The 22,640-nt window shown below is 38.3% G+C and overlaps 1 protein-coding gene across 2 annotated transcripts in view; it reads left to right on the forward strand.

Annotated features, from left to right (window-relative positions):
• LOC121381276 (eukaryotic translation initiation factor 3 subunit M-like) overlaps window positions 1-22,640 on the forward strand; it is a 28,825-nt gene extending 6,185 nt beyond the window's left edge. For both annotated transcript variants that reach the window (XM_041510520.1, XM_041510521.1), the window contains 4 exons: window positions 9,284-9,467; window positions 10,889-10,970; window positions 20,628-20,771; window positions 22,301-22,640. In XM_041510520.1, coding sequence (XP_041366454.1) covers window positions 9,284-9,467; window positions 10,889-10,970; window positions 20,628-20,771; window positions 22,301-22,503 — 613 coding nt within the window. In that variant the 3' untranslated portion in view covers window positions 22,504-22,640. The remainder of the gene's footprint in view (window positions 1-9,283; window positions 9,468-10,888; window positions 10,971-20,627; window positions 20,772-22,300) is intronic.

The following is a 22,640-nucleotide window of genomic DNA, read 5'->3' on the forward strand; positions in this document are numbered from 1 at the left end:
ACAACGTTTGGAAATGATTTACTTCATAAACAGTTCATTATGACATTGCAAACAACGCCCTGCAAGAATAAAATATACAATATATAACAGGCGTTCATTATAAATAATTACATGTATGCGTCATAAAAATAGTTCGATCATACATGTCAATCACAACATCATAAAAATATGTCCATCACATGTCATCAATATTAAAAAAATATATATTAACATTTCAATTCGTATCCCATTAATGTCACGGTTATAAGTAACATCTACTAAAATATAATATCTTCCTAATCAAACAATCTGTTTGATTAAACTAAACCTGAATAACCTTTTGGTCCACACCTACATGTATATGATAGATATCGGGATAATCAATTCCAAGGGGAGGTAATTACAAGAATAACAAATGGTTGAGATTTAGTGAATACATTAACCTAATTGACTTAAAATAAATTACTGTGGAATGTTGTCAGAATAAAAAAATACTTTACTATATTAAATATTACAATTATTTTATAATGAGGTTTAAGATTAATAATTAATTGAAATAACTGCTTGATTACTAACTAACTATGTCATACCCTGTATGTGGTACACGAGCGTAAACAATGCCGGTGGTCAACAAGACAGTGTGTGAAAACCTGGGGAATAAATTATAAACTATTAAGCATCATAAACTACAGATGCTTACGAACCTGCAACAAAATAAAACATTGGCACAGCATACACTCATAAATCATACACGCATATCTTCGTACAATTATGATAGTGGGAATATTAAAATAAGTTGATGTTTAAAATACAAACATATCTTTACGCTGAAGAATTAAGTGTTATTGATATAATATATTTATATGATTCCTTTTTAGAAATAATTTAAAACATTTAGTAGTTTATTATACTTAGTCGTGGAACTCCTAGAACTTGCACAATTAGTTATATTATTATCAAAACAATGTAATCATTTATCTGCATTAATTCGCTAGTATGTGAGCAATATATTTATATATATTATTAATAATGTTTAACTAAAAGAAAGAAATTAATTTGTACCTATAATGTATTCTGATCTGTCGCCTGTCAAAACCCGTCAAACATGTCTGCTGTTCATGTAGTGTGTGCACGTGAAAAGCATGCAGTGCTATTAGCCAATCAGATAAACTAATAGAATAAATACTATTTGGCAGACAACAATATCTGACAAATACCTGCGAAATATTAAAATAACAAATTACATATTTACACAATATTAAAACATCAACTGCCACACACTTCCCCCCACCGTGAAATGACGTCCTCGTCATTTAACACTACCGCTGACCAAACTTAAAATAGCATGGCCAACATCTGACGGTGTTGTAAACACCCCCTCAGCTTGAAGAGATCTGAGGTAATTGGCACGTACATACCAGTCAGGTTGTGACACTGCTGAAAAGACATAATCTCCTCCAGTCATCCACTTAGGCTCTGTGCGTCGTCGGCTCGACCGCCGAGGTTGGGGCATAGGTGGAGTAACTCTGTTATCTTCAGAAACAATGTCGTTTTCTTCATTACTTGGGTCGGGATCAACATCCACCAGTTGAGTTGGGGGTTCGTCCGATTCCTGTTCACTGGAAACGTCATTTTCTGATGTCTCTGATACAGCAGCATCTTAGGGTACCTCTACATCTCCTAGAACCTCATCATCAGCACTCATGTCCTCTCTCTGGTCATCCTGTACTGCTTCTACCTCAGATGGCCCATCAGCTGCAATATCAGCTGAAACTGAAGTATCAGATGGGTAGGCGGAGATAATAACTAAATCGTCATCCCCAGACTCAACTTCTTGGTCACTGTCAACTACGGTAGTAGTTTTCACCTCGGTGCTATCTTTTACTGAAGATGTTAACGTCCGATTCCTCCTTGGTTTAGGGACTGGTACCAAAGGTTCCTGTGGAGCAATGGATCCTATGGGAAGTAGTAAATTCCTATGTAGCGTTCTATTGCGACCATCTCCATTTTCCTTGCCAACGATGAAAACTGGTATGGATGGATTTGTTTGTTTCTGAACGATGTACACATCTTCTTCCCACTTGTCTGATAGTTTGTGCTTACCATCAAACGCAACAATCTTCACTAGCACTCTATCTCCTGGTTCCAACACTGCAGCTCTTGCTTTCTGATCATAATACAGTTTTTGTCTTGTTTGAGACTTCTTGACTGCAGCGGAGGCTAAATCATAAGCATGTGTTAGACGTTCTCGTAATTCTTTGTTGTAGGCTGCTACAGATTTGGATTTCTTTGTCTCCATGTCCAATCCAAAAGCCATATCCACAGGTAAACGCGGTTGACGTCCAAACATCAATAAAAATGGAGAATAACCTGTAGTTTCATGACGTGTGCAATTATATGCATGAACTAAAGGACCTAGATGTACTCTCCAATTCTTCTTGCTGTTCGAATCTAAAGTTCCGAGCATGTTGCAGAGTGTCCGGTTGAAGCATTCGCACATCCCGTTACCCATTGGGTGATAGGATGTGTTTCTGGATTTGTCAATCTTCAACATGGCACACAGCTCTTGCATCAGTTTTCCCGTGAAATTAGCTCCGTGGTCGGAATGAATACGTTTTGGAATTCCATAGTGAACTACAAAGTTGTTGAAAAACGTCTCTGCTGTAGTCTTTGCAGTCATGTTTTTGGTGGGATATGCCTGCGCATACCTGGTGAAATGGTCGGTAACTACTAAGATATACTGTTGCCCTCCTTTCGATGGTTCCAATGTCAAGAAATCCATACAGACAAGTTCAAGCGGATGTGAAGTTTCTATACTGACTAAAGGTGCTCTACTTGTTGTAGGTGTCTTTCTGCGTAAACAAGGCACACAGTTATGAACATGTTCCTCAACATCTTTTGTCATTCCCGGCCAGAAAAATCGTTCTTTAATGAGTGATAATGTTCTATCTCTGCCTGGGTGTCCAACATTATCATGCAAGCTGCTCAAAGCCACCAATCGGCATCTGTCTGGAAGGACCAGCTGTTTGTGTGTCTGACCATCCACTTTAGTGATTCGGTACAAAACACCACGCTTAAGTTGAAGCTGTTGAAAGGTCTTCAGAAATCCGATCATCTCCTGATTTCCAGTATACTGCAACCTGTCAGGTCTGGTTCCATTCCTCAAATGTCTTCAGAAATCCAATCATCTCCTGATTTCCAGTATACTGCAACCTGTCAGGTCTGGTTCCATTCCTCAAATGTCTTCAGAAATCGGATCATCTCCTGATTTCCAGTATACTGCAACCTGTCAGGTCTGGTTCCATTCCTCAAATGTCCGATGACTGTGGCAAGTGCTGGATCCTTGTTTTGAGAACGTCTCCATTCACGAGCATTCTCTACACATTTGTCCTCTGTAATATCGGTATCATCAAATTCACTAACATCAATGGACAAACACAAACTTTCAGCCAAATTGGAAACACAAGTTGACTTACAAATTGCTTGAATGGAATCGTTTGACAAACTTTCCATTTCTTGTGAAACATCTGTGTCTTCTGGTAACCGTGACAGTGTGTCAGCATCGGCATTAGCCTTGCCTGGTCTGTATCGGATACTGAAATTATAATTTGCCAATGAAGCCAACCAACGATGTCCAGTGGCATCAAGACGAGCAGAAGTCAATACATATGTCAACGGATTGTTGTTAGTCACTACAATAAAATCATGCCCATATAAATAATCATGGAATTTTTCAGAAATTGACCATTTCAGACATAAAAATTCCAGCTTGTGAGCTGAGTAATTCTTTTCAGAGCGGCTCACTCCTCTACTGGCATAGGCAATGACTCTTAAAAGTCCATCTTGTTCCTGGTATAATACAGCTCCCAAACCTTGAGCAGATGCATCCGTGTGGAGCTCAAAAGGTTTGTTGTAATCTGCATATCCCAATATGGGTGGAGAAGAAAGTCTACTTTTTAATTCTTCAAAAGCATCTTCTTGTTCCTTCTCCCATTTCCACTGCACTGCGTCAGAAGCCTGTCGTCTTGTCTTTTTAGAAGCGGTTTTGGCATAAGTTCATTTAATGGCTTCGCAATCTTGGAAAAGTTTGATACAAATTTCCTGTAATATCCTGCAAATCCAAGAAATTTTCTAACTTCTTCCGGGGTTTTCAGAGTAGGCCACTGCTTGATCTTATCCACCTTCTCTGGATCTGCTTCTATGCCATCTGCAGAAACAATGTACCCAACATACTTCACTCGATGTTTGAATAGATTGCATTTCTTTGGACCAAGCTTTAACCCACAGTCGCGAAGTCGTTGAAATACTGTCTCCAATCTCTGGGCGTGCTCTTCATAAGACTTTGAAAATACAATCAAGTCATCAATGAATCATGCAAATATTGAGATGCAGTTCATCCAGACAAGTTTCCATCAAATGTTGGTATGTTGCTGGGGCATTGGACAACCCAAATGGCATCCTGTTAAACTCATAAAACCCAAGAGGTCCAACAGTAAAAGCAGTCCATTCTTTGTGTTTTTCCTCGATCTCCACCTGGTGATAACCACTTTTCATATCGAGAACTGAAAAGTATTTCATTCCTCCCAAACAATCCAGAAGTTCATCAATCCGTGGCAAAGCGTAAGAATCTTTGATGGTCTGGTTGTTCAATTGGCGGTAATCAATACACATTCTCAGTTTACCATCTTTCTTCTTAGCAAGCACAACATTTGAAGCCCATGGACTATGTGATCGTCGGATAACTCCAGCAGACAAAAGTTGTTGTAGATGACTCTTCACTTCTTCAAACATGGATGGAGGAATCCGTCTATGTCGTTGTTTGAATGGTGTACAGTCATACAAATCAATTCTATGACGAACTTGACCAGAGTAACCAAGATCTTCATCACCTTTAGAGAATATATCCTGAAAATCCTTGACAACTTTTATTCCCTGTTCCACTTCCTCTGGAGTAAGGCCTTCTTTCTCAATCTCAACCTGATCTAACAATGTTGTTATGTCAACTGGCTGGTGGACTGGTGGATCCTCTAAAGTCACTGGGTGTAGTTCACAAAGCAGTGCTCGTGGTGGAACCATTACAGTTCGAGACGTTACATTGCAGATATGAACTTCAATAATGTCCAAATTTTCACTGTCATAGGTGACAATAGAAGGTTCAATACCAATGTCATCTGTCAGAGATGACCTTGACGTCGATTGGAGGAGTACACACATCTTCGGTGATTTCAATCCTTTATCAACTCGACCTCTTACAACCACTCTGCTATTAGGAGGAACCAAAATGTTCTTATCTTCCACACTTTTGACAAAACCCAAACACCAATCATTCCTTGCCAAGTCTTTCTCCTGCAAAACCATACTTCTATAAGCCAAGTACCATGGAGTAAATAATGGAGCTTTTTGTAGAAATTTGTTTCCATGTTTAGTCTTACATTCTGTTATTAGACAACTCAGGATGTTGGTACCCAACAACACAGGCACACAGGCGTTATATTGTGTATCCGGGACAATCAAAAACAGACAAGGTACACAACCAGTGTCGATTCCACCACCAGTAGTGGCGAGTTGAACCTCGACAAACCCGTTGTAAGGAAGATTTTCTCCTCCTGCGCATTCAATGTTGAGAAGATCTCCAACCGGTTCTAGAGGGATATGCTGCAAATTCGAAACAAAAAAATGATTCTGAAATGATGGAAACAGTGGCACCAGTGTCTAAGAGAGCACACACTGGTACACCTTCAATAAAGACATCTACTTCGTTAGCATGACCAACTAACCCATCTGGTATATGATTCACTGTAGGGCGAGCATCAGGACTTATGGTCGCCCCCTTCGCATAAGCCCTCGGGAGTTTAAAGGTCGGCGTAAGTGATCAACTCGCACTCTGCAACCTAATGCAATATGTCCAGAATAACCACATCTATAACACACAGGTTCCTGATATTCATAACCTGTAACACCTGCATCCTCAAAGTTGTTACCATCTGGAAAAGATGAAGCGTGCTGACTGTAATTCCGAGTTGGCGTTCCCGTCTTTGGCCTTGTGTCATCCACATATTGCGATGTACGTCTTGGTCCAGACTGTTGGCTATAATACGGTGTAACTCCACAAGTAAACATCTTCCTATCACCTCTACTCTGGTTGTATGGTGCATCGAGTCTCGGCTGACTGGCTGGATTCTGAAACTGCTGTTGATTAACAAAAGTAGAATCTTGTCTATGCTTCAAATCTGAAACCTGACTACAAAGATCCTGTACAACTGAAGTGAGTTTATCCAAATCTGTTCGTGTTACAGTATCTGATACTGATGCCATCTTCACCGAAGCAGGTTTCTTGAATGGTGCAGTCGCAGCACTCGCCAGGTTACTCTTCATGTCATACTCAATTTCCCTCAAAGCAATTCTAAGAGCATCAAAGGAATGTATGCTGTCAAATTTATGACCAGAAACCGCCTTCATGCCTGGTATCAACCCACTCCAGAGCATGTTTCTCAACATCTCATCTTGCTCTGACAATGGAATTGGATGATGTTCTGTAACCTTTGACAAAAGGTGTTCCAAACGGCATCCCCATGCCGATATATCTTCCTCAGCACCCTGACTCGCACCATAAAACTGTGCCATTAAAGCTTCCCTGCATTGTACTGTCCCAAAAATACTTCCAAGTTTTGCCAAAATATCCTTGATTGAAGCTTTAGGACCCAATCTCATGGCAACCCGAGCAGCTTCCCCTCTAAGTGATTGTCTGATGGTCTGACTGATGTCCTCTGAACCGTAAGCCTTGTCCTGAATTAAACAATTAACTTCGTATGTCCACAAATCAAAAGTAGTATCTTTTCCCTGCCTATCACCACTAAAGAAGGATAATTTTGGAAAACGTGGGAAAACAGCAGATTCCTTGGGTGGTGGTGGTGGTGGCAAAGGATCCTCAGTCTTTAAAAGCGGTCCTTGCTGTTGCGACATACCATGAATCCATGTCTTTAAACTGTCAGATGTATCCAATTTGGGTTCCAACCCCATCTTATGAAACACATTGACCAGTTCTCCAATCTGTTGTTTATCAAGTTCCATGGCTGAAGATCAAATCAACTTGATAAAACAATAAACTGAATATAAACAATTCCCAAATAGATGGTACTATGAACACAGTCCAATCCAAGATCACCAAATATACAAGAAAGCCAGTTTATTTTAAAGAGAATAAACAGTATATGTCTTCATAAATATGAAAACATTCATCAGTGTTCTGAAATTTTTAGAATTTCAACTAATATTTTTGTTTAAAACAGAAAATGGGAATGTGTGGACCAGCTAAGTACAAGATGGACTAACAAAACTGACAAAATTGTTATCTGAAAGTATCTGAAAAATCACAATCCAAATCTAATCAATAAATGTCAGTAAAAAAAGATTAAAGTGTAAAAAAAACAAATTATGCACAATGCATGTACATCAATTGCAATGACAATAATTATTGTGAGCTCACATAAAAAAAAACTAAAAAAACCCAAAAATATAAATTTACACACACACAACACAAATATTCAAGGCGCCAAAGTATACATGATGGAATCGACAAAGATCACATTTAGCTAGCTAAATACCGTTCAATCACAGTCTGTATCACTATCAACAGTTTTCACAACACTTGTGGCATTCCAACGATGTTCAGGTCCAAACGAATTGATGTCCCTACGTCGGCTCCAATTTGTAACAGGGTTCAAAGGACGAAAACAACACGTCACGACGTTTGGAAATGATTTACTTCATAAACAGTTCATTATGACATTGCAAACAACGCCCTGCAAGAATAAAATATACAATATATAACAGGCGTTCATTATAAATAATTACATGTATGCGTCATAAAAATAGTTCGATCATACATGTCAATCACAACATCATAAAAATATGTCCATCACATGTCATCAATATTAAAAAAATATATATTAACATTTCAATTCGTATCCCATTAATGTCACGGTTATAAGTAACATCTACTAAAATATAATATCTTCCTAATCAAACAATCTGTTTGATTAAGCTAAACCTGAATAACCTTTTGGTCCACACCTACATGTATATGATAGATATCGGGATAATTAATTCCAAGGGGAGGTAATTACAAGAATAACAAATGGTTGAGATTTAGTGAATACATTAACCTAATTGACTTAAAATAAATTACTGTGGAATGTTGTCAGAATAAAAAAATACTTTACTATATTAAATATTACAATTATGTTATAATGAGGTTTAAGATTAATAATTAATTGAAATAACTGCTTGATTACTAACTAACTATGTCATACCCTGTATGTGGTACACGAGCGTAAACAATGCCGGTGGTCAACAAGACAGTGTGTGAAAACCTGGGGAATAAATTATAAACTATTAAGCATCATAAACTACAGATGCTTACGAACCTGCAACAAAATAAAACATTGGCACAGCATACACTCATAAATCATACACGCATATCTTCGTACAATTATGATAGTGGAAATATTAAAATAAGTTGATGTTTAAAGTACAAACATATCTTTACGCTGAAGAATTAAGTGTTATTGATATAATATATTTATATGATTCCTTTTTAGAAATAATTTAAAACATTTAGTAGTTTGTTATACTTAGTCGTGGAACTCCTAGAACTTGCACAATTAGTTATATTATTATCAAAACAATGTAATCATTTATCTGCATTAATTCGCTAGTATGTGAGCAATATATTTATATATATTATTAATAATGTTTAACTAAAAGAAAGAAATTAATTTGTACCTATAATGTATTCTGATCTGTCGCCTGTCAAAACCCGTCAAACATGTCTGCTGTTCATGTAGTGTGTGCACGTGAAAAGCATGCAGTGCTATTAGCCAATCAGATAAAGGGTACCTGACTGAGAAAACTAATAGAATAAATACTATTTGGCAGACAACAATATCTGACAAATACCTGCGAAATATTAAAATAACAAATTACATATTTACACAATATTAAAACATCATCTGCTACAGAAATATGAACATTTGCTTGTCAAACCTTTTTTTCTGCAATGCCTGAAGATACTGAGATGAAATCTGTATATGGCTTTACTGTTAATATTTATTTAACTTTCATAGCAATTTACCAATTTTTTGACAGTTATGGCCCTTGAATTTAGGGGATACAAAAAAAATGTTGGGCATGGCAAGGGACATGTTTTGCTTTAACAGTACTCACAGAATACTATTTTTTTTTAATACCTACTGATTAAATACAAAGCAGACATGTTATTAAACAATTGTTCGTTTCCCTCCAGCAAACAAGCGACAAAAGTGATGATAGAGTTGCTAGGCACATACACGGAGGACAACGCGTCTCAGGCGCGGGATGACGCCCACCGCTGCATCGTGACGTGTCTGAACGACCCGGACACCTACCTCATGGATCATCTACTCACTCTGAAACCAGTCAAGTTCCTCGAGGGAGAATCTATTCACAATGTAAGTTTTATTTGAATGTGAGTATTTAACTCTTATCAAGTTCCTCAAGGGAGAATCTATTCATAATGTAAGTTTCATTTGAAATTGGGGTATTTAACTCTTATCAAGTTCCTCAAGGGAGAATCTATTCATAATGTAAGTTTCATTTGAAATTGGGGTATTTAACTCTTATCAAGTTCCTCAAGGGAGAATCTATTCATAATGTAAGTTTCATTTGAAATTGGGGTATTTAACTCTTATCAAGTTCCTCAAGGGTAAATCTATTCATAATGTAAGTTTCATTTGAAATTGGGGTATTTAACTCTATCAAGTTCCTCAAGGGAGAATCTATTCATAATGTAAGTTTCATTTGAAATTGGGGTATTTAACTCTTATCAAGTTCCTCAAGGGAGAATCTATTCATAATGTAAGTTTCATTTGAAATTGGGGTTTTTAACTCTTATCAAGTTCCTCAAGGGTAAATCTATTCATAATCAGGGCTAGCTCTAGCACTCGCCAAATTCGCCAACTGCGAATTTTAAAAACAATTGGCGAATTTTACTTTAATTTGGCAAATAAATTTTATGTAACATTTGTTAATTTATTAGAAAATAACTAGGTTTTTGCTATTTTTTAAGGTTAAATAAATCATTTGGCAAATTTTTCTGCTCACCCAGAGCTTGCCCTGATAATGTAAGTTTTATTTAAATGTGAGTAATTAACTCTTATCAAGTTCCTCGAGGGAGAATCTATTCATAATGTAAGTTTTATTTAAATGTGAGTAATTAACTCTTATCAAGTTCCTCGAGGGAGAATCTATTCATAATGTAAGTTTTATTTAAATGTGAGTAATTAACTCTTTATCAAGTTCCTCGAGGGAGAATCTATTCATAATGTAAGTTTTATTTAAATGTGAGTAATTAACTCTTTATCAAGTTCCTCGAGGGAGAATCTATTCATAATGTTAGTTTTATTTAAATGTGGGTAACAGAAACTTGTCAATTGCTTGATGGAGAATTTATCTACAACCTAAGATGGTATCACCTATGCCTGTAACAGTTCCATTTGTTCTTGGTAACGCAATTGATTAATTTGTTTGCTATTACTTCATACATTTTTGGCTCAAATATGCAGTATGTAGTAAGAGTTGATAGAATAAGAGAATAGAATAACACTTAAATTCCTCAAAGGAGAATTTATCCATAATGTTTTATTGATAAACAATCTCATCTGAGTATGGGTAATAAAATCAGTTAATTTGTTTTAAATTAGAATTGTTTTCTGGAAAACTATGAATATTTTACCTGGCATCTTCCGGAACTCAAAGTGTGTGTTTTCATAATTTGCAATGTTTTTTTTTATTTCAGTCTCTTTTTGGGGCAATTTTATAGTATTACCTGCAAAATGTGAAATAGGTCAATAGTTTACTTGTTTTCTTTCAGCTCTTAACAATATTTGTGTCTGGAAAATTGTCACAGTATCAACAGTTCTACAAAAACAACACAGACTTTGTGAAATCTTTAGGTAAGTTGACAACTCTGTGTCTGTGCAAAAATCAACAACTGCTTATCTCTGCAGATTCATTTTATTTCATTTCAACAAAGTTATTTAAGTGAGTGTTTTTTATTGTTATTATTGGGGTTGTTTGTGTGTGTTTTTTGCTTATCATCACTTAGGTTCAAGTATACAGTCCTGGGCACACACTTCAGCTATCTGGGCTATCTGTCCAGGATTGAGATTAATGATAAGTGGCTGGTAAGAGAGAAATCAGTGTAGAGCATTGTTGAAAATTCTGCTGGACAGGAGTCTGTATGTGGATTTAAACCCCAAACTTAACACACTGAGAACTTGTCTCTTAACTACTATGTCACCAAGGCCTGTCCATTCATTTCAACTTCACTGCATAATTATCCCATGCTAAAATCTGAATGGGCACTGGTATGTTCATTTCCTTTCAGCTGCAGGGTTTGAACACGTTATTTTCTCTTTTTTAAAAGGTTTTAGGACAATTACAAATCATGGTAGCTGTTTCGTGGAATTTCTATGTATACAAAAAATAAAGTTTGTTTTGTTTAATGACACCAATAGAGCACATTGATTATTAATCTTCGGCTATTGGATGTCAAACGTTTGGTAATTTTTGACATAGTCTTAGAGAGGAAACACAATACATTTTTTCTATCAGTAGCGGGGGATATTTTATATGCACCATCTCACAGACAGGATAGCACATACCATGATCTTTAATATACCAGTCATGATGCACTGGCTCCAACGAGAAATAGCCTAATGTGGCCCACCGACGGGTATCATTCCCAGACCGACCGTGCATCAGACATGTGCTTTACCACTGGGCTACATCCCACCCCAATGTATACGAGAAATAGCCTAATGTGGCCCACCGACGGGTATCATTCCCAGACCGACCGTGCATCAGACATGTGCTTTACCACTGGGCTACATCCCACCCCAATGTATACAAGAAATAGCCTAATGTGGCCCACCGACGGGTATCATTCCCAGACCGACCGTGCATCAGACATGTGCTTTACCACTGGGCTACATCCCACCCCAATGTATACAAGAAATAGCCTAATGTGGCCCACCGACGGGTATCATTCCCAGACCGACCGTGCATCAGACATGTGCTTTACCACTGGGCTACATCCCACCCCAATGTATACAAGAAATAGCCTAATGTGGCCCACCGACGGGTATCATTCCCAGACCGACCGTGCATCAGACATGTGCTTTACCACTGGGCTACATCCCACCCCAATGTATACAAGAAATAGCCTAATGTGGCCCACCGACGGGTATCATTCCCAGACCGACCGTGCATCAGACATGTGCTTTACCACTGGGCTACATCCCACCCCAATGTATACAAGAAATAGCCTAATGTGGCCCACCGACGGGTATCATTCCCAGACCGACCGTGCATCAGACATGTGCTTTACCACTGGGCTACATCCCACCCCAATGTATACAAGAAATAGCCTAATGTGGCCCACCGACGGGTATCATTCCCAGACCGACCGTGCATCAGACATGTGCTTTACCACTGGGCTACATCCCACTCCAATGTATACAAGAAATAGCCTAATGTGGCCCACCGACGGGTATCATTCCCAGACCGACCGTGCATCAGACATGTGCTTTACCACTGGGCTACATCCCACCCCAATGTATACAAGAAATAGCCTAATGTGGCCCACCGACGGGTATCATTCCCAGACCGACCGTGCATCAGACATGTGCTTTACCACTGGGCTACATCCCACCCCAATGTATACAAGAAATAGCCTAATGTGGCCCACCGACGGGTATCATTCCCAGACCGACCGTGCATCAGACATGTGCTTTACCACTGGGCTACATCCCACCCCAATGTATACAAGAAATAGCCTAATGTGGCCCACCGACGGGTATCATTCCCAGACCGACCGTGCATCAGACATGTGCTTTACCACTGGGCTACATCCCACTCCAATGTATACAAGAAATAGCCTAATGTGGCCCACCGACGGGTATCATTCCCAGACCGACCGTGCATCAGACATGTGCTTTACCACTGGGCTACATCCCACCCCAATGTATACAAGAAATAGCCTAATGTGGCCCACCGACGGGTATCATTCCCAGACCGACCGTGCATCAGACATGTGCTTTACCACTGGGCTACATCCCACCCCAATGTATACAAGAAATAGCCTAATGTGGCCCACCGACGGGTATCATTCCCAGACCGACCGTGCATCAGACATGTGCTTTACCACTGGGCTACATCCCACCCCAATGTATACAAGAAATAGCCTAATGTGGCCCACCGACGGGTATCATTCCCAGACCGACCGTGCATCAGACATGTGCTTTACCACTGGGCTACATCCCACTCCAATGTATACAAGAAATAGCCTAATGTGGCCCACCGACGGGTATCATTCCCAGACCGACCGTGCATCAGACATGTGCTTTACCACTGGGCTACATCCCACCCCAATGTATACAAGAAATAGCCTAATGTGGCCCACCGACGGGTATCATTCCCAGACCGACCGTGCATCAGACATGTGCTTTACCACTGGGCTACATCCCACCCCAATGTATACAAGAAATAGCCTAATGTGGCCCACCGACGGGTATCATTCCCAGACCGACCGTGCATCAGACATGTGCTTTACCACTGGGCTACATCCCACTCCAATGTATACAAGAAATAGCCTAATGTGGCCCACCGACGGGTATCATTCCCAGACCGACCGTGCATCAGACATGTGCTTTACCACTGGGCTACATCCCACCCCAATGTATACAAGAAATAGCCTAATGTGGCCCACCGACGGGTATCATTCCCAGACCGACCGTGCATCAGACATGTGCTTTACCACTGGGCTACATCCCACCCCAATGTATACAAGAAATAGCCTAATGTGGCCCACCGACGGGTATCATTCCCAGACCGACCGTGCATCAGACATGTGCTTTACCACTGGGCTACATCCCACCCCAATGTATACAAGAAATAGCCTAATGTGGCCCACCGACGGGTATCATTCCCAGACCGACCGTGCATCAGACATGTGCTTTACCACTGGGCTACATCCCACCCCAATGTATACGAGAAATAGCCTAATGTGGCCCACCGACGGGTATCATTCCCAGACCGACCGTGCATCAGACATGTGCTTTACCACTGGGCTACATCCCACCCCAATGTATACGAGAAATAGCCTAATGTGGCCCACCGACGGGTATCATTCCCAGACCGACCGTGCATCAGACATGTGCTTTACCACTGGGCTACATCCCACCCCAATGTATACAAGAAATAGCCTAATGTGGCCCACCGACGGGTATCATTCCCAGACCGACCGTGCATCAGACATGTGCTTTACCACTGGGCTACATCCCACCCCAATGTATACAAGAAATAGCCTAATGTGGCCCACCGACGGGTATCATTCCCAGACCGACCGTGCATCAGACATGTGCTTTACCACTGGGCTACATCCCACCCCAATGTATACGAGAAATATGCATAAAGGTATTATATAAAAAAAGCATCAAGAAAATTTCACTCACCCTCTTCTGGTTGGTGTGAAAAATCACTGATGCAAGATAGAAATTATGATTATCCAAGGCAACTGCTTTCAATAGCTTTTTGCTTATTTCAAGTCACAAACACAAATTAATTTAAACCAGATGGTCTGCCACATGGCACTAATCAAAGATTGTCAATGTGGATGGATGCATTGTAGGTGTTTGCTTTATTTTGTACTTCATCGAGATAGTGAAAACAATATTTTGTATTTTAAAAATAAATGAATAATATTACACATATAAAAAAATGGAAGTGATGATATTTATCCTTTCTAGAACACTCCCCCTCTCCACACACACACTTTATTCAGTAATGTTTTGTGTTATAGTTAGTGTTAGAATGCTAGCCTGAGATGTGATGGGTTGCTGGATCGATAACCATTGAAGGATGAGGTGGGGAAGGGTTGTAGTGGGTGGGTTACAGCTCAGTGATAGAATGCTAGCCTGAGGTCTGAAGGTTGCAGGATCAATTACCCTCAATGGGCAGTGGTGGGGGTGTTTCTAGTCAGTAGTGACTCATGACATACATCAGACAATAGGGTACTCTGTTGGAATGTGTATGTAAAAGATACCTGGTTGCTTCTTGGAAGTAGTAGCCAATCACAGAATTGAATGCCGTATATTTTTCACTATAGTGCTGTATGTGATGCATCATAGGGCACTGAAATAACAAAGCATCAAGAAAATTTCACTCACCCTCTTCTGGTTGGTGTGAAACATCACTGATGCAAGATAGAAATTATGATTATCCAAGGCAACTGCTTTCAATGGCTTTTTGCTTATTTCAAGTCACAAACACAAATTAATTTTAAAAACTGGTCTGTCATATGGCACTAACAACAGTTCGCTCATCTTAGTAGGTGCATAGTTGATGGTTTTGTACTTAGCCAAGGTGGATAAAAGCAGTGAAAGAATGTGCTGTATTTTATGTCTTTAAAAATGTATAATATTATACATATAAAAGAATGGATGTGGCTATATCAACCTCTTCTATGAAAAAACAATTCACGCTATTCCGTCTTGTTTTATAGTAAGTCGTTGTTATAGCTCAGTGATAGAATGCTAGCCTGAGGTGCTGTGGGTTGGAGGATCCAACACCATTTAAGGAGGGGTGGTTATAGCTCAGTGATAGAATGCTAGCCTGAGGTGCTGTGGGTTGGAGGATCCAACACCATTTAAGGAGGTGGGTGGTTATAGCTCAGTGATAGAATGCTAGCCTGAGGTGCTGTGGTTTGGAGGATCCAACACCATTTAAGGAAGGGGTGGTTATAGCTCAGTGATAGAATGCTAGCCTGAGGTGCTGTGGTTTGGAGGATCCAACACCATTTAAGGAGGGGGGTGGTTATAGCTCAGTGATAGAATGCTAGCCTGAAGTGCTGTGGGTTGGAGGATCCAACACAATTTAAGGAGGGGGGTGGTTATAGCTCAGTGATAGAATGCTAGCCTGAGGTGCTGTGGGTTGGAGGATCCAACACCATTTAAGGAGGGGTGGTTATAGCTCAGTGATAGAATGCTAGCCTGAGGTGCTGTGGTTTGGAGGATCCAACACAATTTAAGGAGGGGGGTGGTTATAGCTCAGTGATAGAATGCTAGCCTGAGGTGCTGTGGGTTGGAGGATCCAACACCATTTAAGGAGGGGTGGTTATAGCTCAGTGATAGAATGCTAGCCTGAGGTGCTGTGGGTTGGAGGATCCAACACCATTTAAGGAGGGGGGTGGTTATAGCTCAGTGATAGAATGCTAGCCTGAGGTGCTGTGGTTTGGAGGATCCAACACCATTTAAGGAGGGGGTGGTTATAGCTCAGTGATAGAATGCTAGCCTGAGGTGCTGTGGTTTGGAGGATCCAACACCATTTAAGGAGGGGGGTGGTTATAGCTCAGTGATAGAATGCTAGCCTGAGGTGCTGTGGTTTGGAGGATCCAACACCATTTAAGGAGGGGGGTGGTTATAGCTCAGTGATAGAATGCTAGCCTGAGGTGCTGTGGGTTGGAGGATCCAACACCATTTAAGGAGGGGGTGGTTATAGCTCAGTGATAAGAGTACCAACCCCCAGAATCAGTCACCCACTGTGGACTGGTGGGGTTGCCCCTTTCCTATCTAGTGTCTTATGACTGGTACATCAAAGAATATGGTCCTCTACTCTTCTGCCTGTGGAGATGTGCATATAAAACATCCCTTGTTGCTTCTTGGAAGGAGTAGTTAATCACCTTTATATTTTTCATTATAGTGCAGTATGTGTTGCAGCATATGGCACTCAAAGAGATCTTTTATATGCACCATCCCACAGACAGGATGATACATACCATAGCCTTTAATATACCAGTCATGGTGCACTGGCTCTATCAAGAAATAGCCCAGTTGGACACACCGACGGGAACCCTATCCCAGACGAACCGTGCATCAGGCATGTGCTTTTATCATTGGGCTACATCCTGCCCTTAAACATACAAGAAATATGCGTAAAGCTATTATATGAAACAAAGCATCCAGAAATATGCGTAAAGCTATTATATAAACAAAGCATCCAGAAATATGCGTAAAGCTATTATATAAACAAAGCATCCAGAAATATGCGTAAAGCTATTATATGAAACAAAGCATCCAGAAATATGCGTAAAGCTATTATATGAAACAAAGCATCCAGAAATATGCGTAAAGCTATTATATGAAACAAAGCATCCAGAAATATGCGTAAAGCTATTATATGAAACAAAGCATCCAGAAATATGCGTAAAACTATTATATAAAAAAAGCATCCAGAAATATGCGTAAAGCTATTATATGAAACAAAGCATCCAGAAATATGCGTAAAGCTATTATATAAACAAAGCATCCAGAAATATGCGTAAAGCTATTATATGAAACAAAGCATCCAGAAATATGCGTAAAGCTATTATATGAAACAAAGCATCCAGAAATATGCGTAAAACTATTATATAAAAAAAGCATCCAGAAATATGCGTAAAGCTATTATATGAAACAAAGCATCCAGAAATATGCGTAAAGCTATTATATGAAACAAAGCATCCAGAAATATGCGTAAAGCTATTATATGAAACAAAGCATCCAGAAATATGCGTAAAACTATTATATAAAAAAAGCATCCAGAAATATGCGTAAAGCTATTATATGAAACAAAGCATCCAGAAATATGCGTAAAGCTATTATATAAACAAAGCATCCAGAAATATGTGTAAAGCTATTATATGAAACAAAGCATCCAGAAATATGCGTAAAGCTATTATATAAACAAAGCATCCAGAAATATGCGTAAAGCTATTATATGAAACAAAGCATCCAGAAATATGCGTAAAGCTATTATATAAACAAAGCATCCAGAAATATGCGTAAAGCTATTATATGAAACAAAGCATCCAGAAATATGCGTAAAGCTATTATATGAAACAAAGCATCCAGAAATATGCGTAAAGCTATTATATGAAACAAAGCATCCAGAAATATGCGTAAAGCTATTATATGAAACAAAGCATCCAGAAATATGCGTAAAACTATTATATAAAAAAAGCATCCAGAAATATGCGTAAAGCTATTATATGAAACAAAGCATCCAGAAATATGCGTAAAGCTATTATATAAACAAAGCATCCAGAAATATGCGTAAAGCTATTATATGAAACAAAGCATCCAGAAATATGCGTAAAGCTATTATATGAAACAAAGCATCCAGAAATATGCGTAAAGCTATTATATAAACAAAGCATCCAGAAATATGCGTAAAGCTATTATATGAAACAAAGCATCCAGAAATATGCGTAAAGCTATTATATAAACAAAGCATCCAGAAATATGCGTAAAGCTATTATATGAAACAAAGCATCCAGAAATATGCGTAAAGCTATTATATGAAACAAAGCATCCAGAAATATGCGTAAAGCTATTATATGAAACAAAGCATCCAGAAATATGCGTAAAGCTATTATATGAAACAAAGCATCCAGAAATATGCGTAAAACTATTATATAAAAAAAGCATCCAGAAATATGCGTAAAGCTATTATATGAAACAAAGCATCCAGAAATATGCGTAAAGCTATTATATAAAAAAAGCATCAAGAAAATTTCACTCACCCTCTTCTGGTTGGTGTGAAAAATCACTGATGCAAGATAGAAATTGTGATTATCCAAGGCAACTGCTTTCAATGGCTTTTTGCTTATTTCAAGTCACAAACACAAATTTATCTAAAAAAACCAATCTGATTATTTACAAGTATTATAGTGTAATGTGTTGATAGTATCTGGGGGTTTATTGCTAATTTCTTTGCCAGATTATGGCTGTAACTTTAGTTAGTTATCCAGATATTTATTGTTGTTATATCATGAATCTTGTTGACTATTCTTAAAGCATGTTCACAAAGTGAATAACAGTAAATGTGTATCTTGATTAGCTGATATTATTGCTTGGATTGTTATGTTATTGTCACTACTGATATTGTAACTGTCTTTTAATCATGATACTATTACAGTGCAGTCAGCACCCATGCTTTTAGCAATTAAAATTATTTGTTTAAACTTTATGGTCTAGTTTAATTCAGTCATGATCATGTAGTTTTAAGCATAATTTGTTTATCATATAACAAGACTGAAATGGCTATAGATTATTTTTGGATTTATAAACAATTGTTACTGGCGTTTTTTAGTAATTATTGTGGTGTTACCTGATTAATTTATTATGTTCAATAATACATGGAGCATTGAGAAAATTTCAAGGAACAAAATCTTATTAATTGTTTAAAATTAGTGGTGCAAAATGAAATTCATGAGTACCCAAGATGTCATCTACATGTGTACTTTTGTGAGGTGTTGCATATTTCAGCTCATTAGATTTTCAAATATTTGTGATGTAAGTTAAAGAGTCATTATAACATTAATTATAAGTTAACTTGTAAATCTTAAAAATAGTCAAAACTTTGTATTTTGGTTTTTTTATTCTGAAAAATACTAATGTACTAGCCCATGTTATAATGAGACAGACCACGACACATTTGTTTTTAGAATGGGAAGATGTATAATAACCTTATGAATATGATTTTTATATTTTCTTTTTGATGTCCCCCACCCCTCTTTTTTTTTCTTGTTTTTTAATAAAGTGGATTTATCTTGATTGGAAAATCTTAAAGGGACATTCCTGAGTTTGCTGCAATTTTTAAGATGTTATCGACTAACCAAGACTTTTTAACGATTGTAATTACATATCAAATATATTTTTCTGCATAAAATATTAGTGGCTGTATATTAAACATGTTTGTGGTCGTTCTAATATTTGTACTAGGTTAAATTTCATTTTATTTCCTAAAAACAATTTTTTCATATGTACGAAATTATTTGAAGACAAAATCCAGTTTGGGCTTCTTACAAATATTGAGATGACCAGAAACACATTGAATATACAGACACTGATATTCTAACCGAGAAAATATATTTACTATGTAAGTTTAATCATAGAAATATTTTCTTAGTGGGAAAAATCTTACAATGCAGCAAACTCAGGAATGTCCCTTTAATATTTATGTATGTTAAATGATAAATCATTTATACATTTTTAATGATAGAGTTTGTTTAGACTATAAGTAATTTACAAATGTACAATTGGTAAGCAGTTTGGGCTATATGTACCGCGTAGCTCGGTTGTACTGCGTAGCTCGGTCATAGTGTTTGATTGAAAAATCTATAACATTTGTGTAGGTAGGAAACAATTGTTTTATTCTTAATGAAATAATTTTGCAAGTTTATATACCTCTCGCATAAAACATTTAAAACGTGCGGTCGGTTCGAGATCGATCCATGTCAGTGGGCCCATTGGGCTATTTCTCGTTCCAGCCAGTGCACCACGACTGGCATATAGAAGGCTGTGGTATGTGATGTCCTGTCTGTGGAATGGTGTATATATAAAAGATCCCTTGCTACTAATGAAAAAATGTAGCAGGTTTATTCTCTAAGACGATATGTTAAAATTATCAAATGTTCGACGTCCAATAGCCAATGATGAATTAATCGGTGTGCTCTAGTGGTGTTGTTAAACAAAGCAAACTTTATATTCACGTTGTTGTTGATGTTGCAGGGTTGTCGGATGACCAGAACATGCGTAAGATGCGGCTGCTGACGTTCATGCAGATGGCGGAGAACCGGAAGGAGATCAGCTACGCGACCATCATCGACGAGATGCAGCTTGGGGACGAGGACGTCGAAGACTTCGTCATCGAAGGTCAGGCTCCTAGATTATCTCCCCTTGCATTCTGGGTCATGTTGTTTTGTATTCTGGGTCATCTCCTATTGCTCTCTTGGGCCATTTCCCCTTGTTGTTTTTTTAAACAATATTTATTCAACTAAATGAAGTGAATTGGCAAACAGGTGATAAGCCTATATAAATGCCTGTCCACGAGATCATGTTACATACTGTGCAACATAAGTGGTATAACCTGGGGCCTAATTCACAAAGGTCTCTTAGGCTCTGCTAGACAACAAAGCATCCTCTTTGCAAGTCTTTTAGTATTGCACTGCGACATCGCAAAGTTGCTAGAGTTTAGTGAATTAGGCCCATGGTATGTATTATCCTGCCAGTTGGATATTCCATATAAAAGATCCCATACTGCTAATCAAAAGAGTAGCCCATTGCATGTGGGCAGCAGGTGTCCTTTCTCATCTGTATGGTCCTTTAATATATCTAACAATTACAATGTGTTGAGAGCATCATTAAATAAAACCTTTCTTTCTGTGCTCTTGGATTCTCTCCCCTTATTATCTTGTTGGTGTGAAAAATTGATTTAAATAATTGTCAGGCTTCGTATCTTGTGCGGAATTATGTAACAATCCAGTATAATATTCAGATGACAGGAGTAAATATCAAAATGTTCCTGTCAGCTTAAAACAGACTATATTGTAAAATAATTTCAGCTGATAAAGCTCAACTCTTATAGTACATCTGGGCCCCGTTCTACGAAGCTATCTTAGCACTACTATCGCCATAAATACCTACTATCGTGACCTTAACTTTGGTCTACGATCGCCAGCCTGTACGTTCTATGAAGCTATCTTAGCACTACTATCGCCGTAAATACCTACTATCGTGACCTTAACTTTGGTCTAAGATCGCCAGCATAGTTTACTATCGTTGTAAATTACTGTGAAAATTTACAATTGGTACGAGGCAGTTGTAAGCCACTAACGTAGATGTCAAATGGCAGTTAGATGATGATTTGATAATTTTCTAAGAACGATACTAACTTATTGTGTAAAAATAGATCTAATACATACCAAATACATTTTATGAAACTCGGCGTTCCATGAAAAATATTCTAGGTCATACGGCCTTCACACAAAAATACGCAGATAACTCTCATGTCTTATGCATTCAGCAATTTTCGCTTAGCACACAAACTGACAAAGTTTCTTCATGGATGTCCGATACCAATGAATACATCAAAGATGTTCTGAAAAGTCGGTAACCAATTCACACTTCTTTGCAAAGAATATATTAATCACTTACGACCACCGTAAGGTTGCTTTGTGGAACGGCTGTGACATTTTCGGTGCCAGTTGTAAAACTCACCTAAAGTCACTACAATTAACCTTAGCTACAATTCTTTCATGGAACGGGGCCCAGGCAGATAAATGTTGTTAGAATAATATTATAAAAATACAAAGTGTATAGTGTTGAGATTCAAAATTGCTGCACTGATCCACACTTGGCCACTCATTTCTAAACATCCTTCTCTTTTCTTTTTTTTTCTCCAGTTTTAAGGACAAAAGCTGTGCGGGCAAAGATTGACCAGATGCAAAAGAAAGTGATAATTTTCTCCACGACTCACCGGACATTTAGCAAGCAACAGTGGCAGCTACTGCGACAGTATCTCTCGCAGTGGAAGAGCAACCTGCACATGGTGGAAAGCAATCTACAGTCATTGTCGACATTGCAGTCTCAGACGCCACAGGCATAGATATCGGTTTAGAAAAAAACAAACACGTTATATCAAAAAGAAAAAACAATTCAAAAGAAAAAAAAGATGGTGGATGATAGAAAAAATAAGTGACATGTAAATAGTATTATTAATAATTAAAAAAAATTGTCATCTTA

Source organism: Gigantopelta aegis, chromosome 9, assembly GCF_016097555.1.
Source record: "Gigantopelta aegis isolate Gae_Host chromosome 9, Gae_host_genome, whole genome shotgun sequence".
Classification (NCBI taxonomy): Eukaryota; Metazoa; Mollusca; class Gastropoda; order Neomphalida; family Peltospiridae; genus Gigantopelta; species Gigantopelta aegis.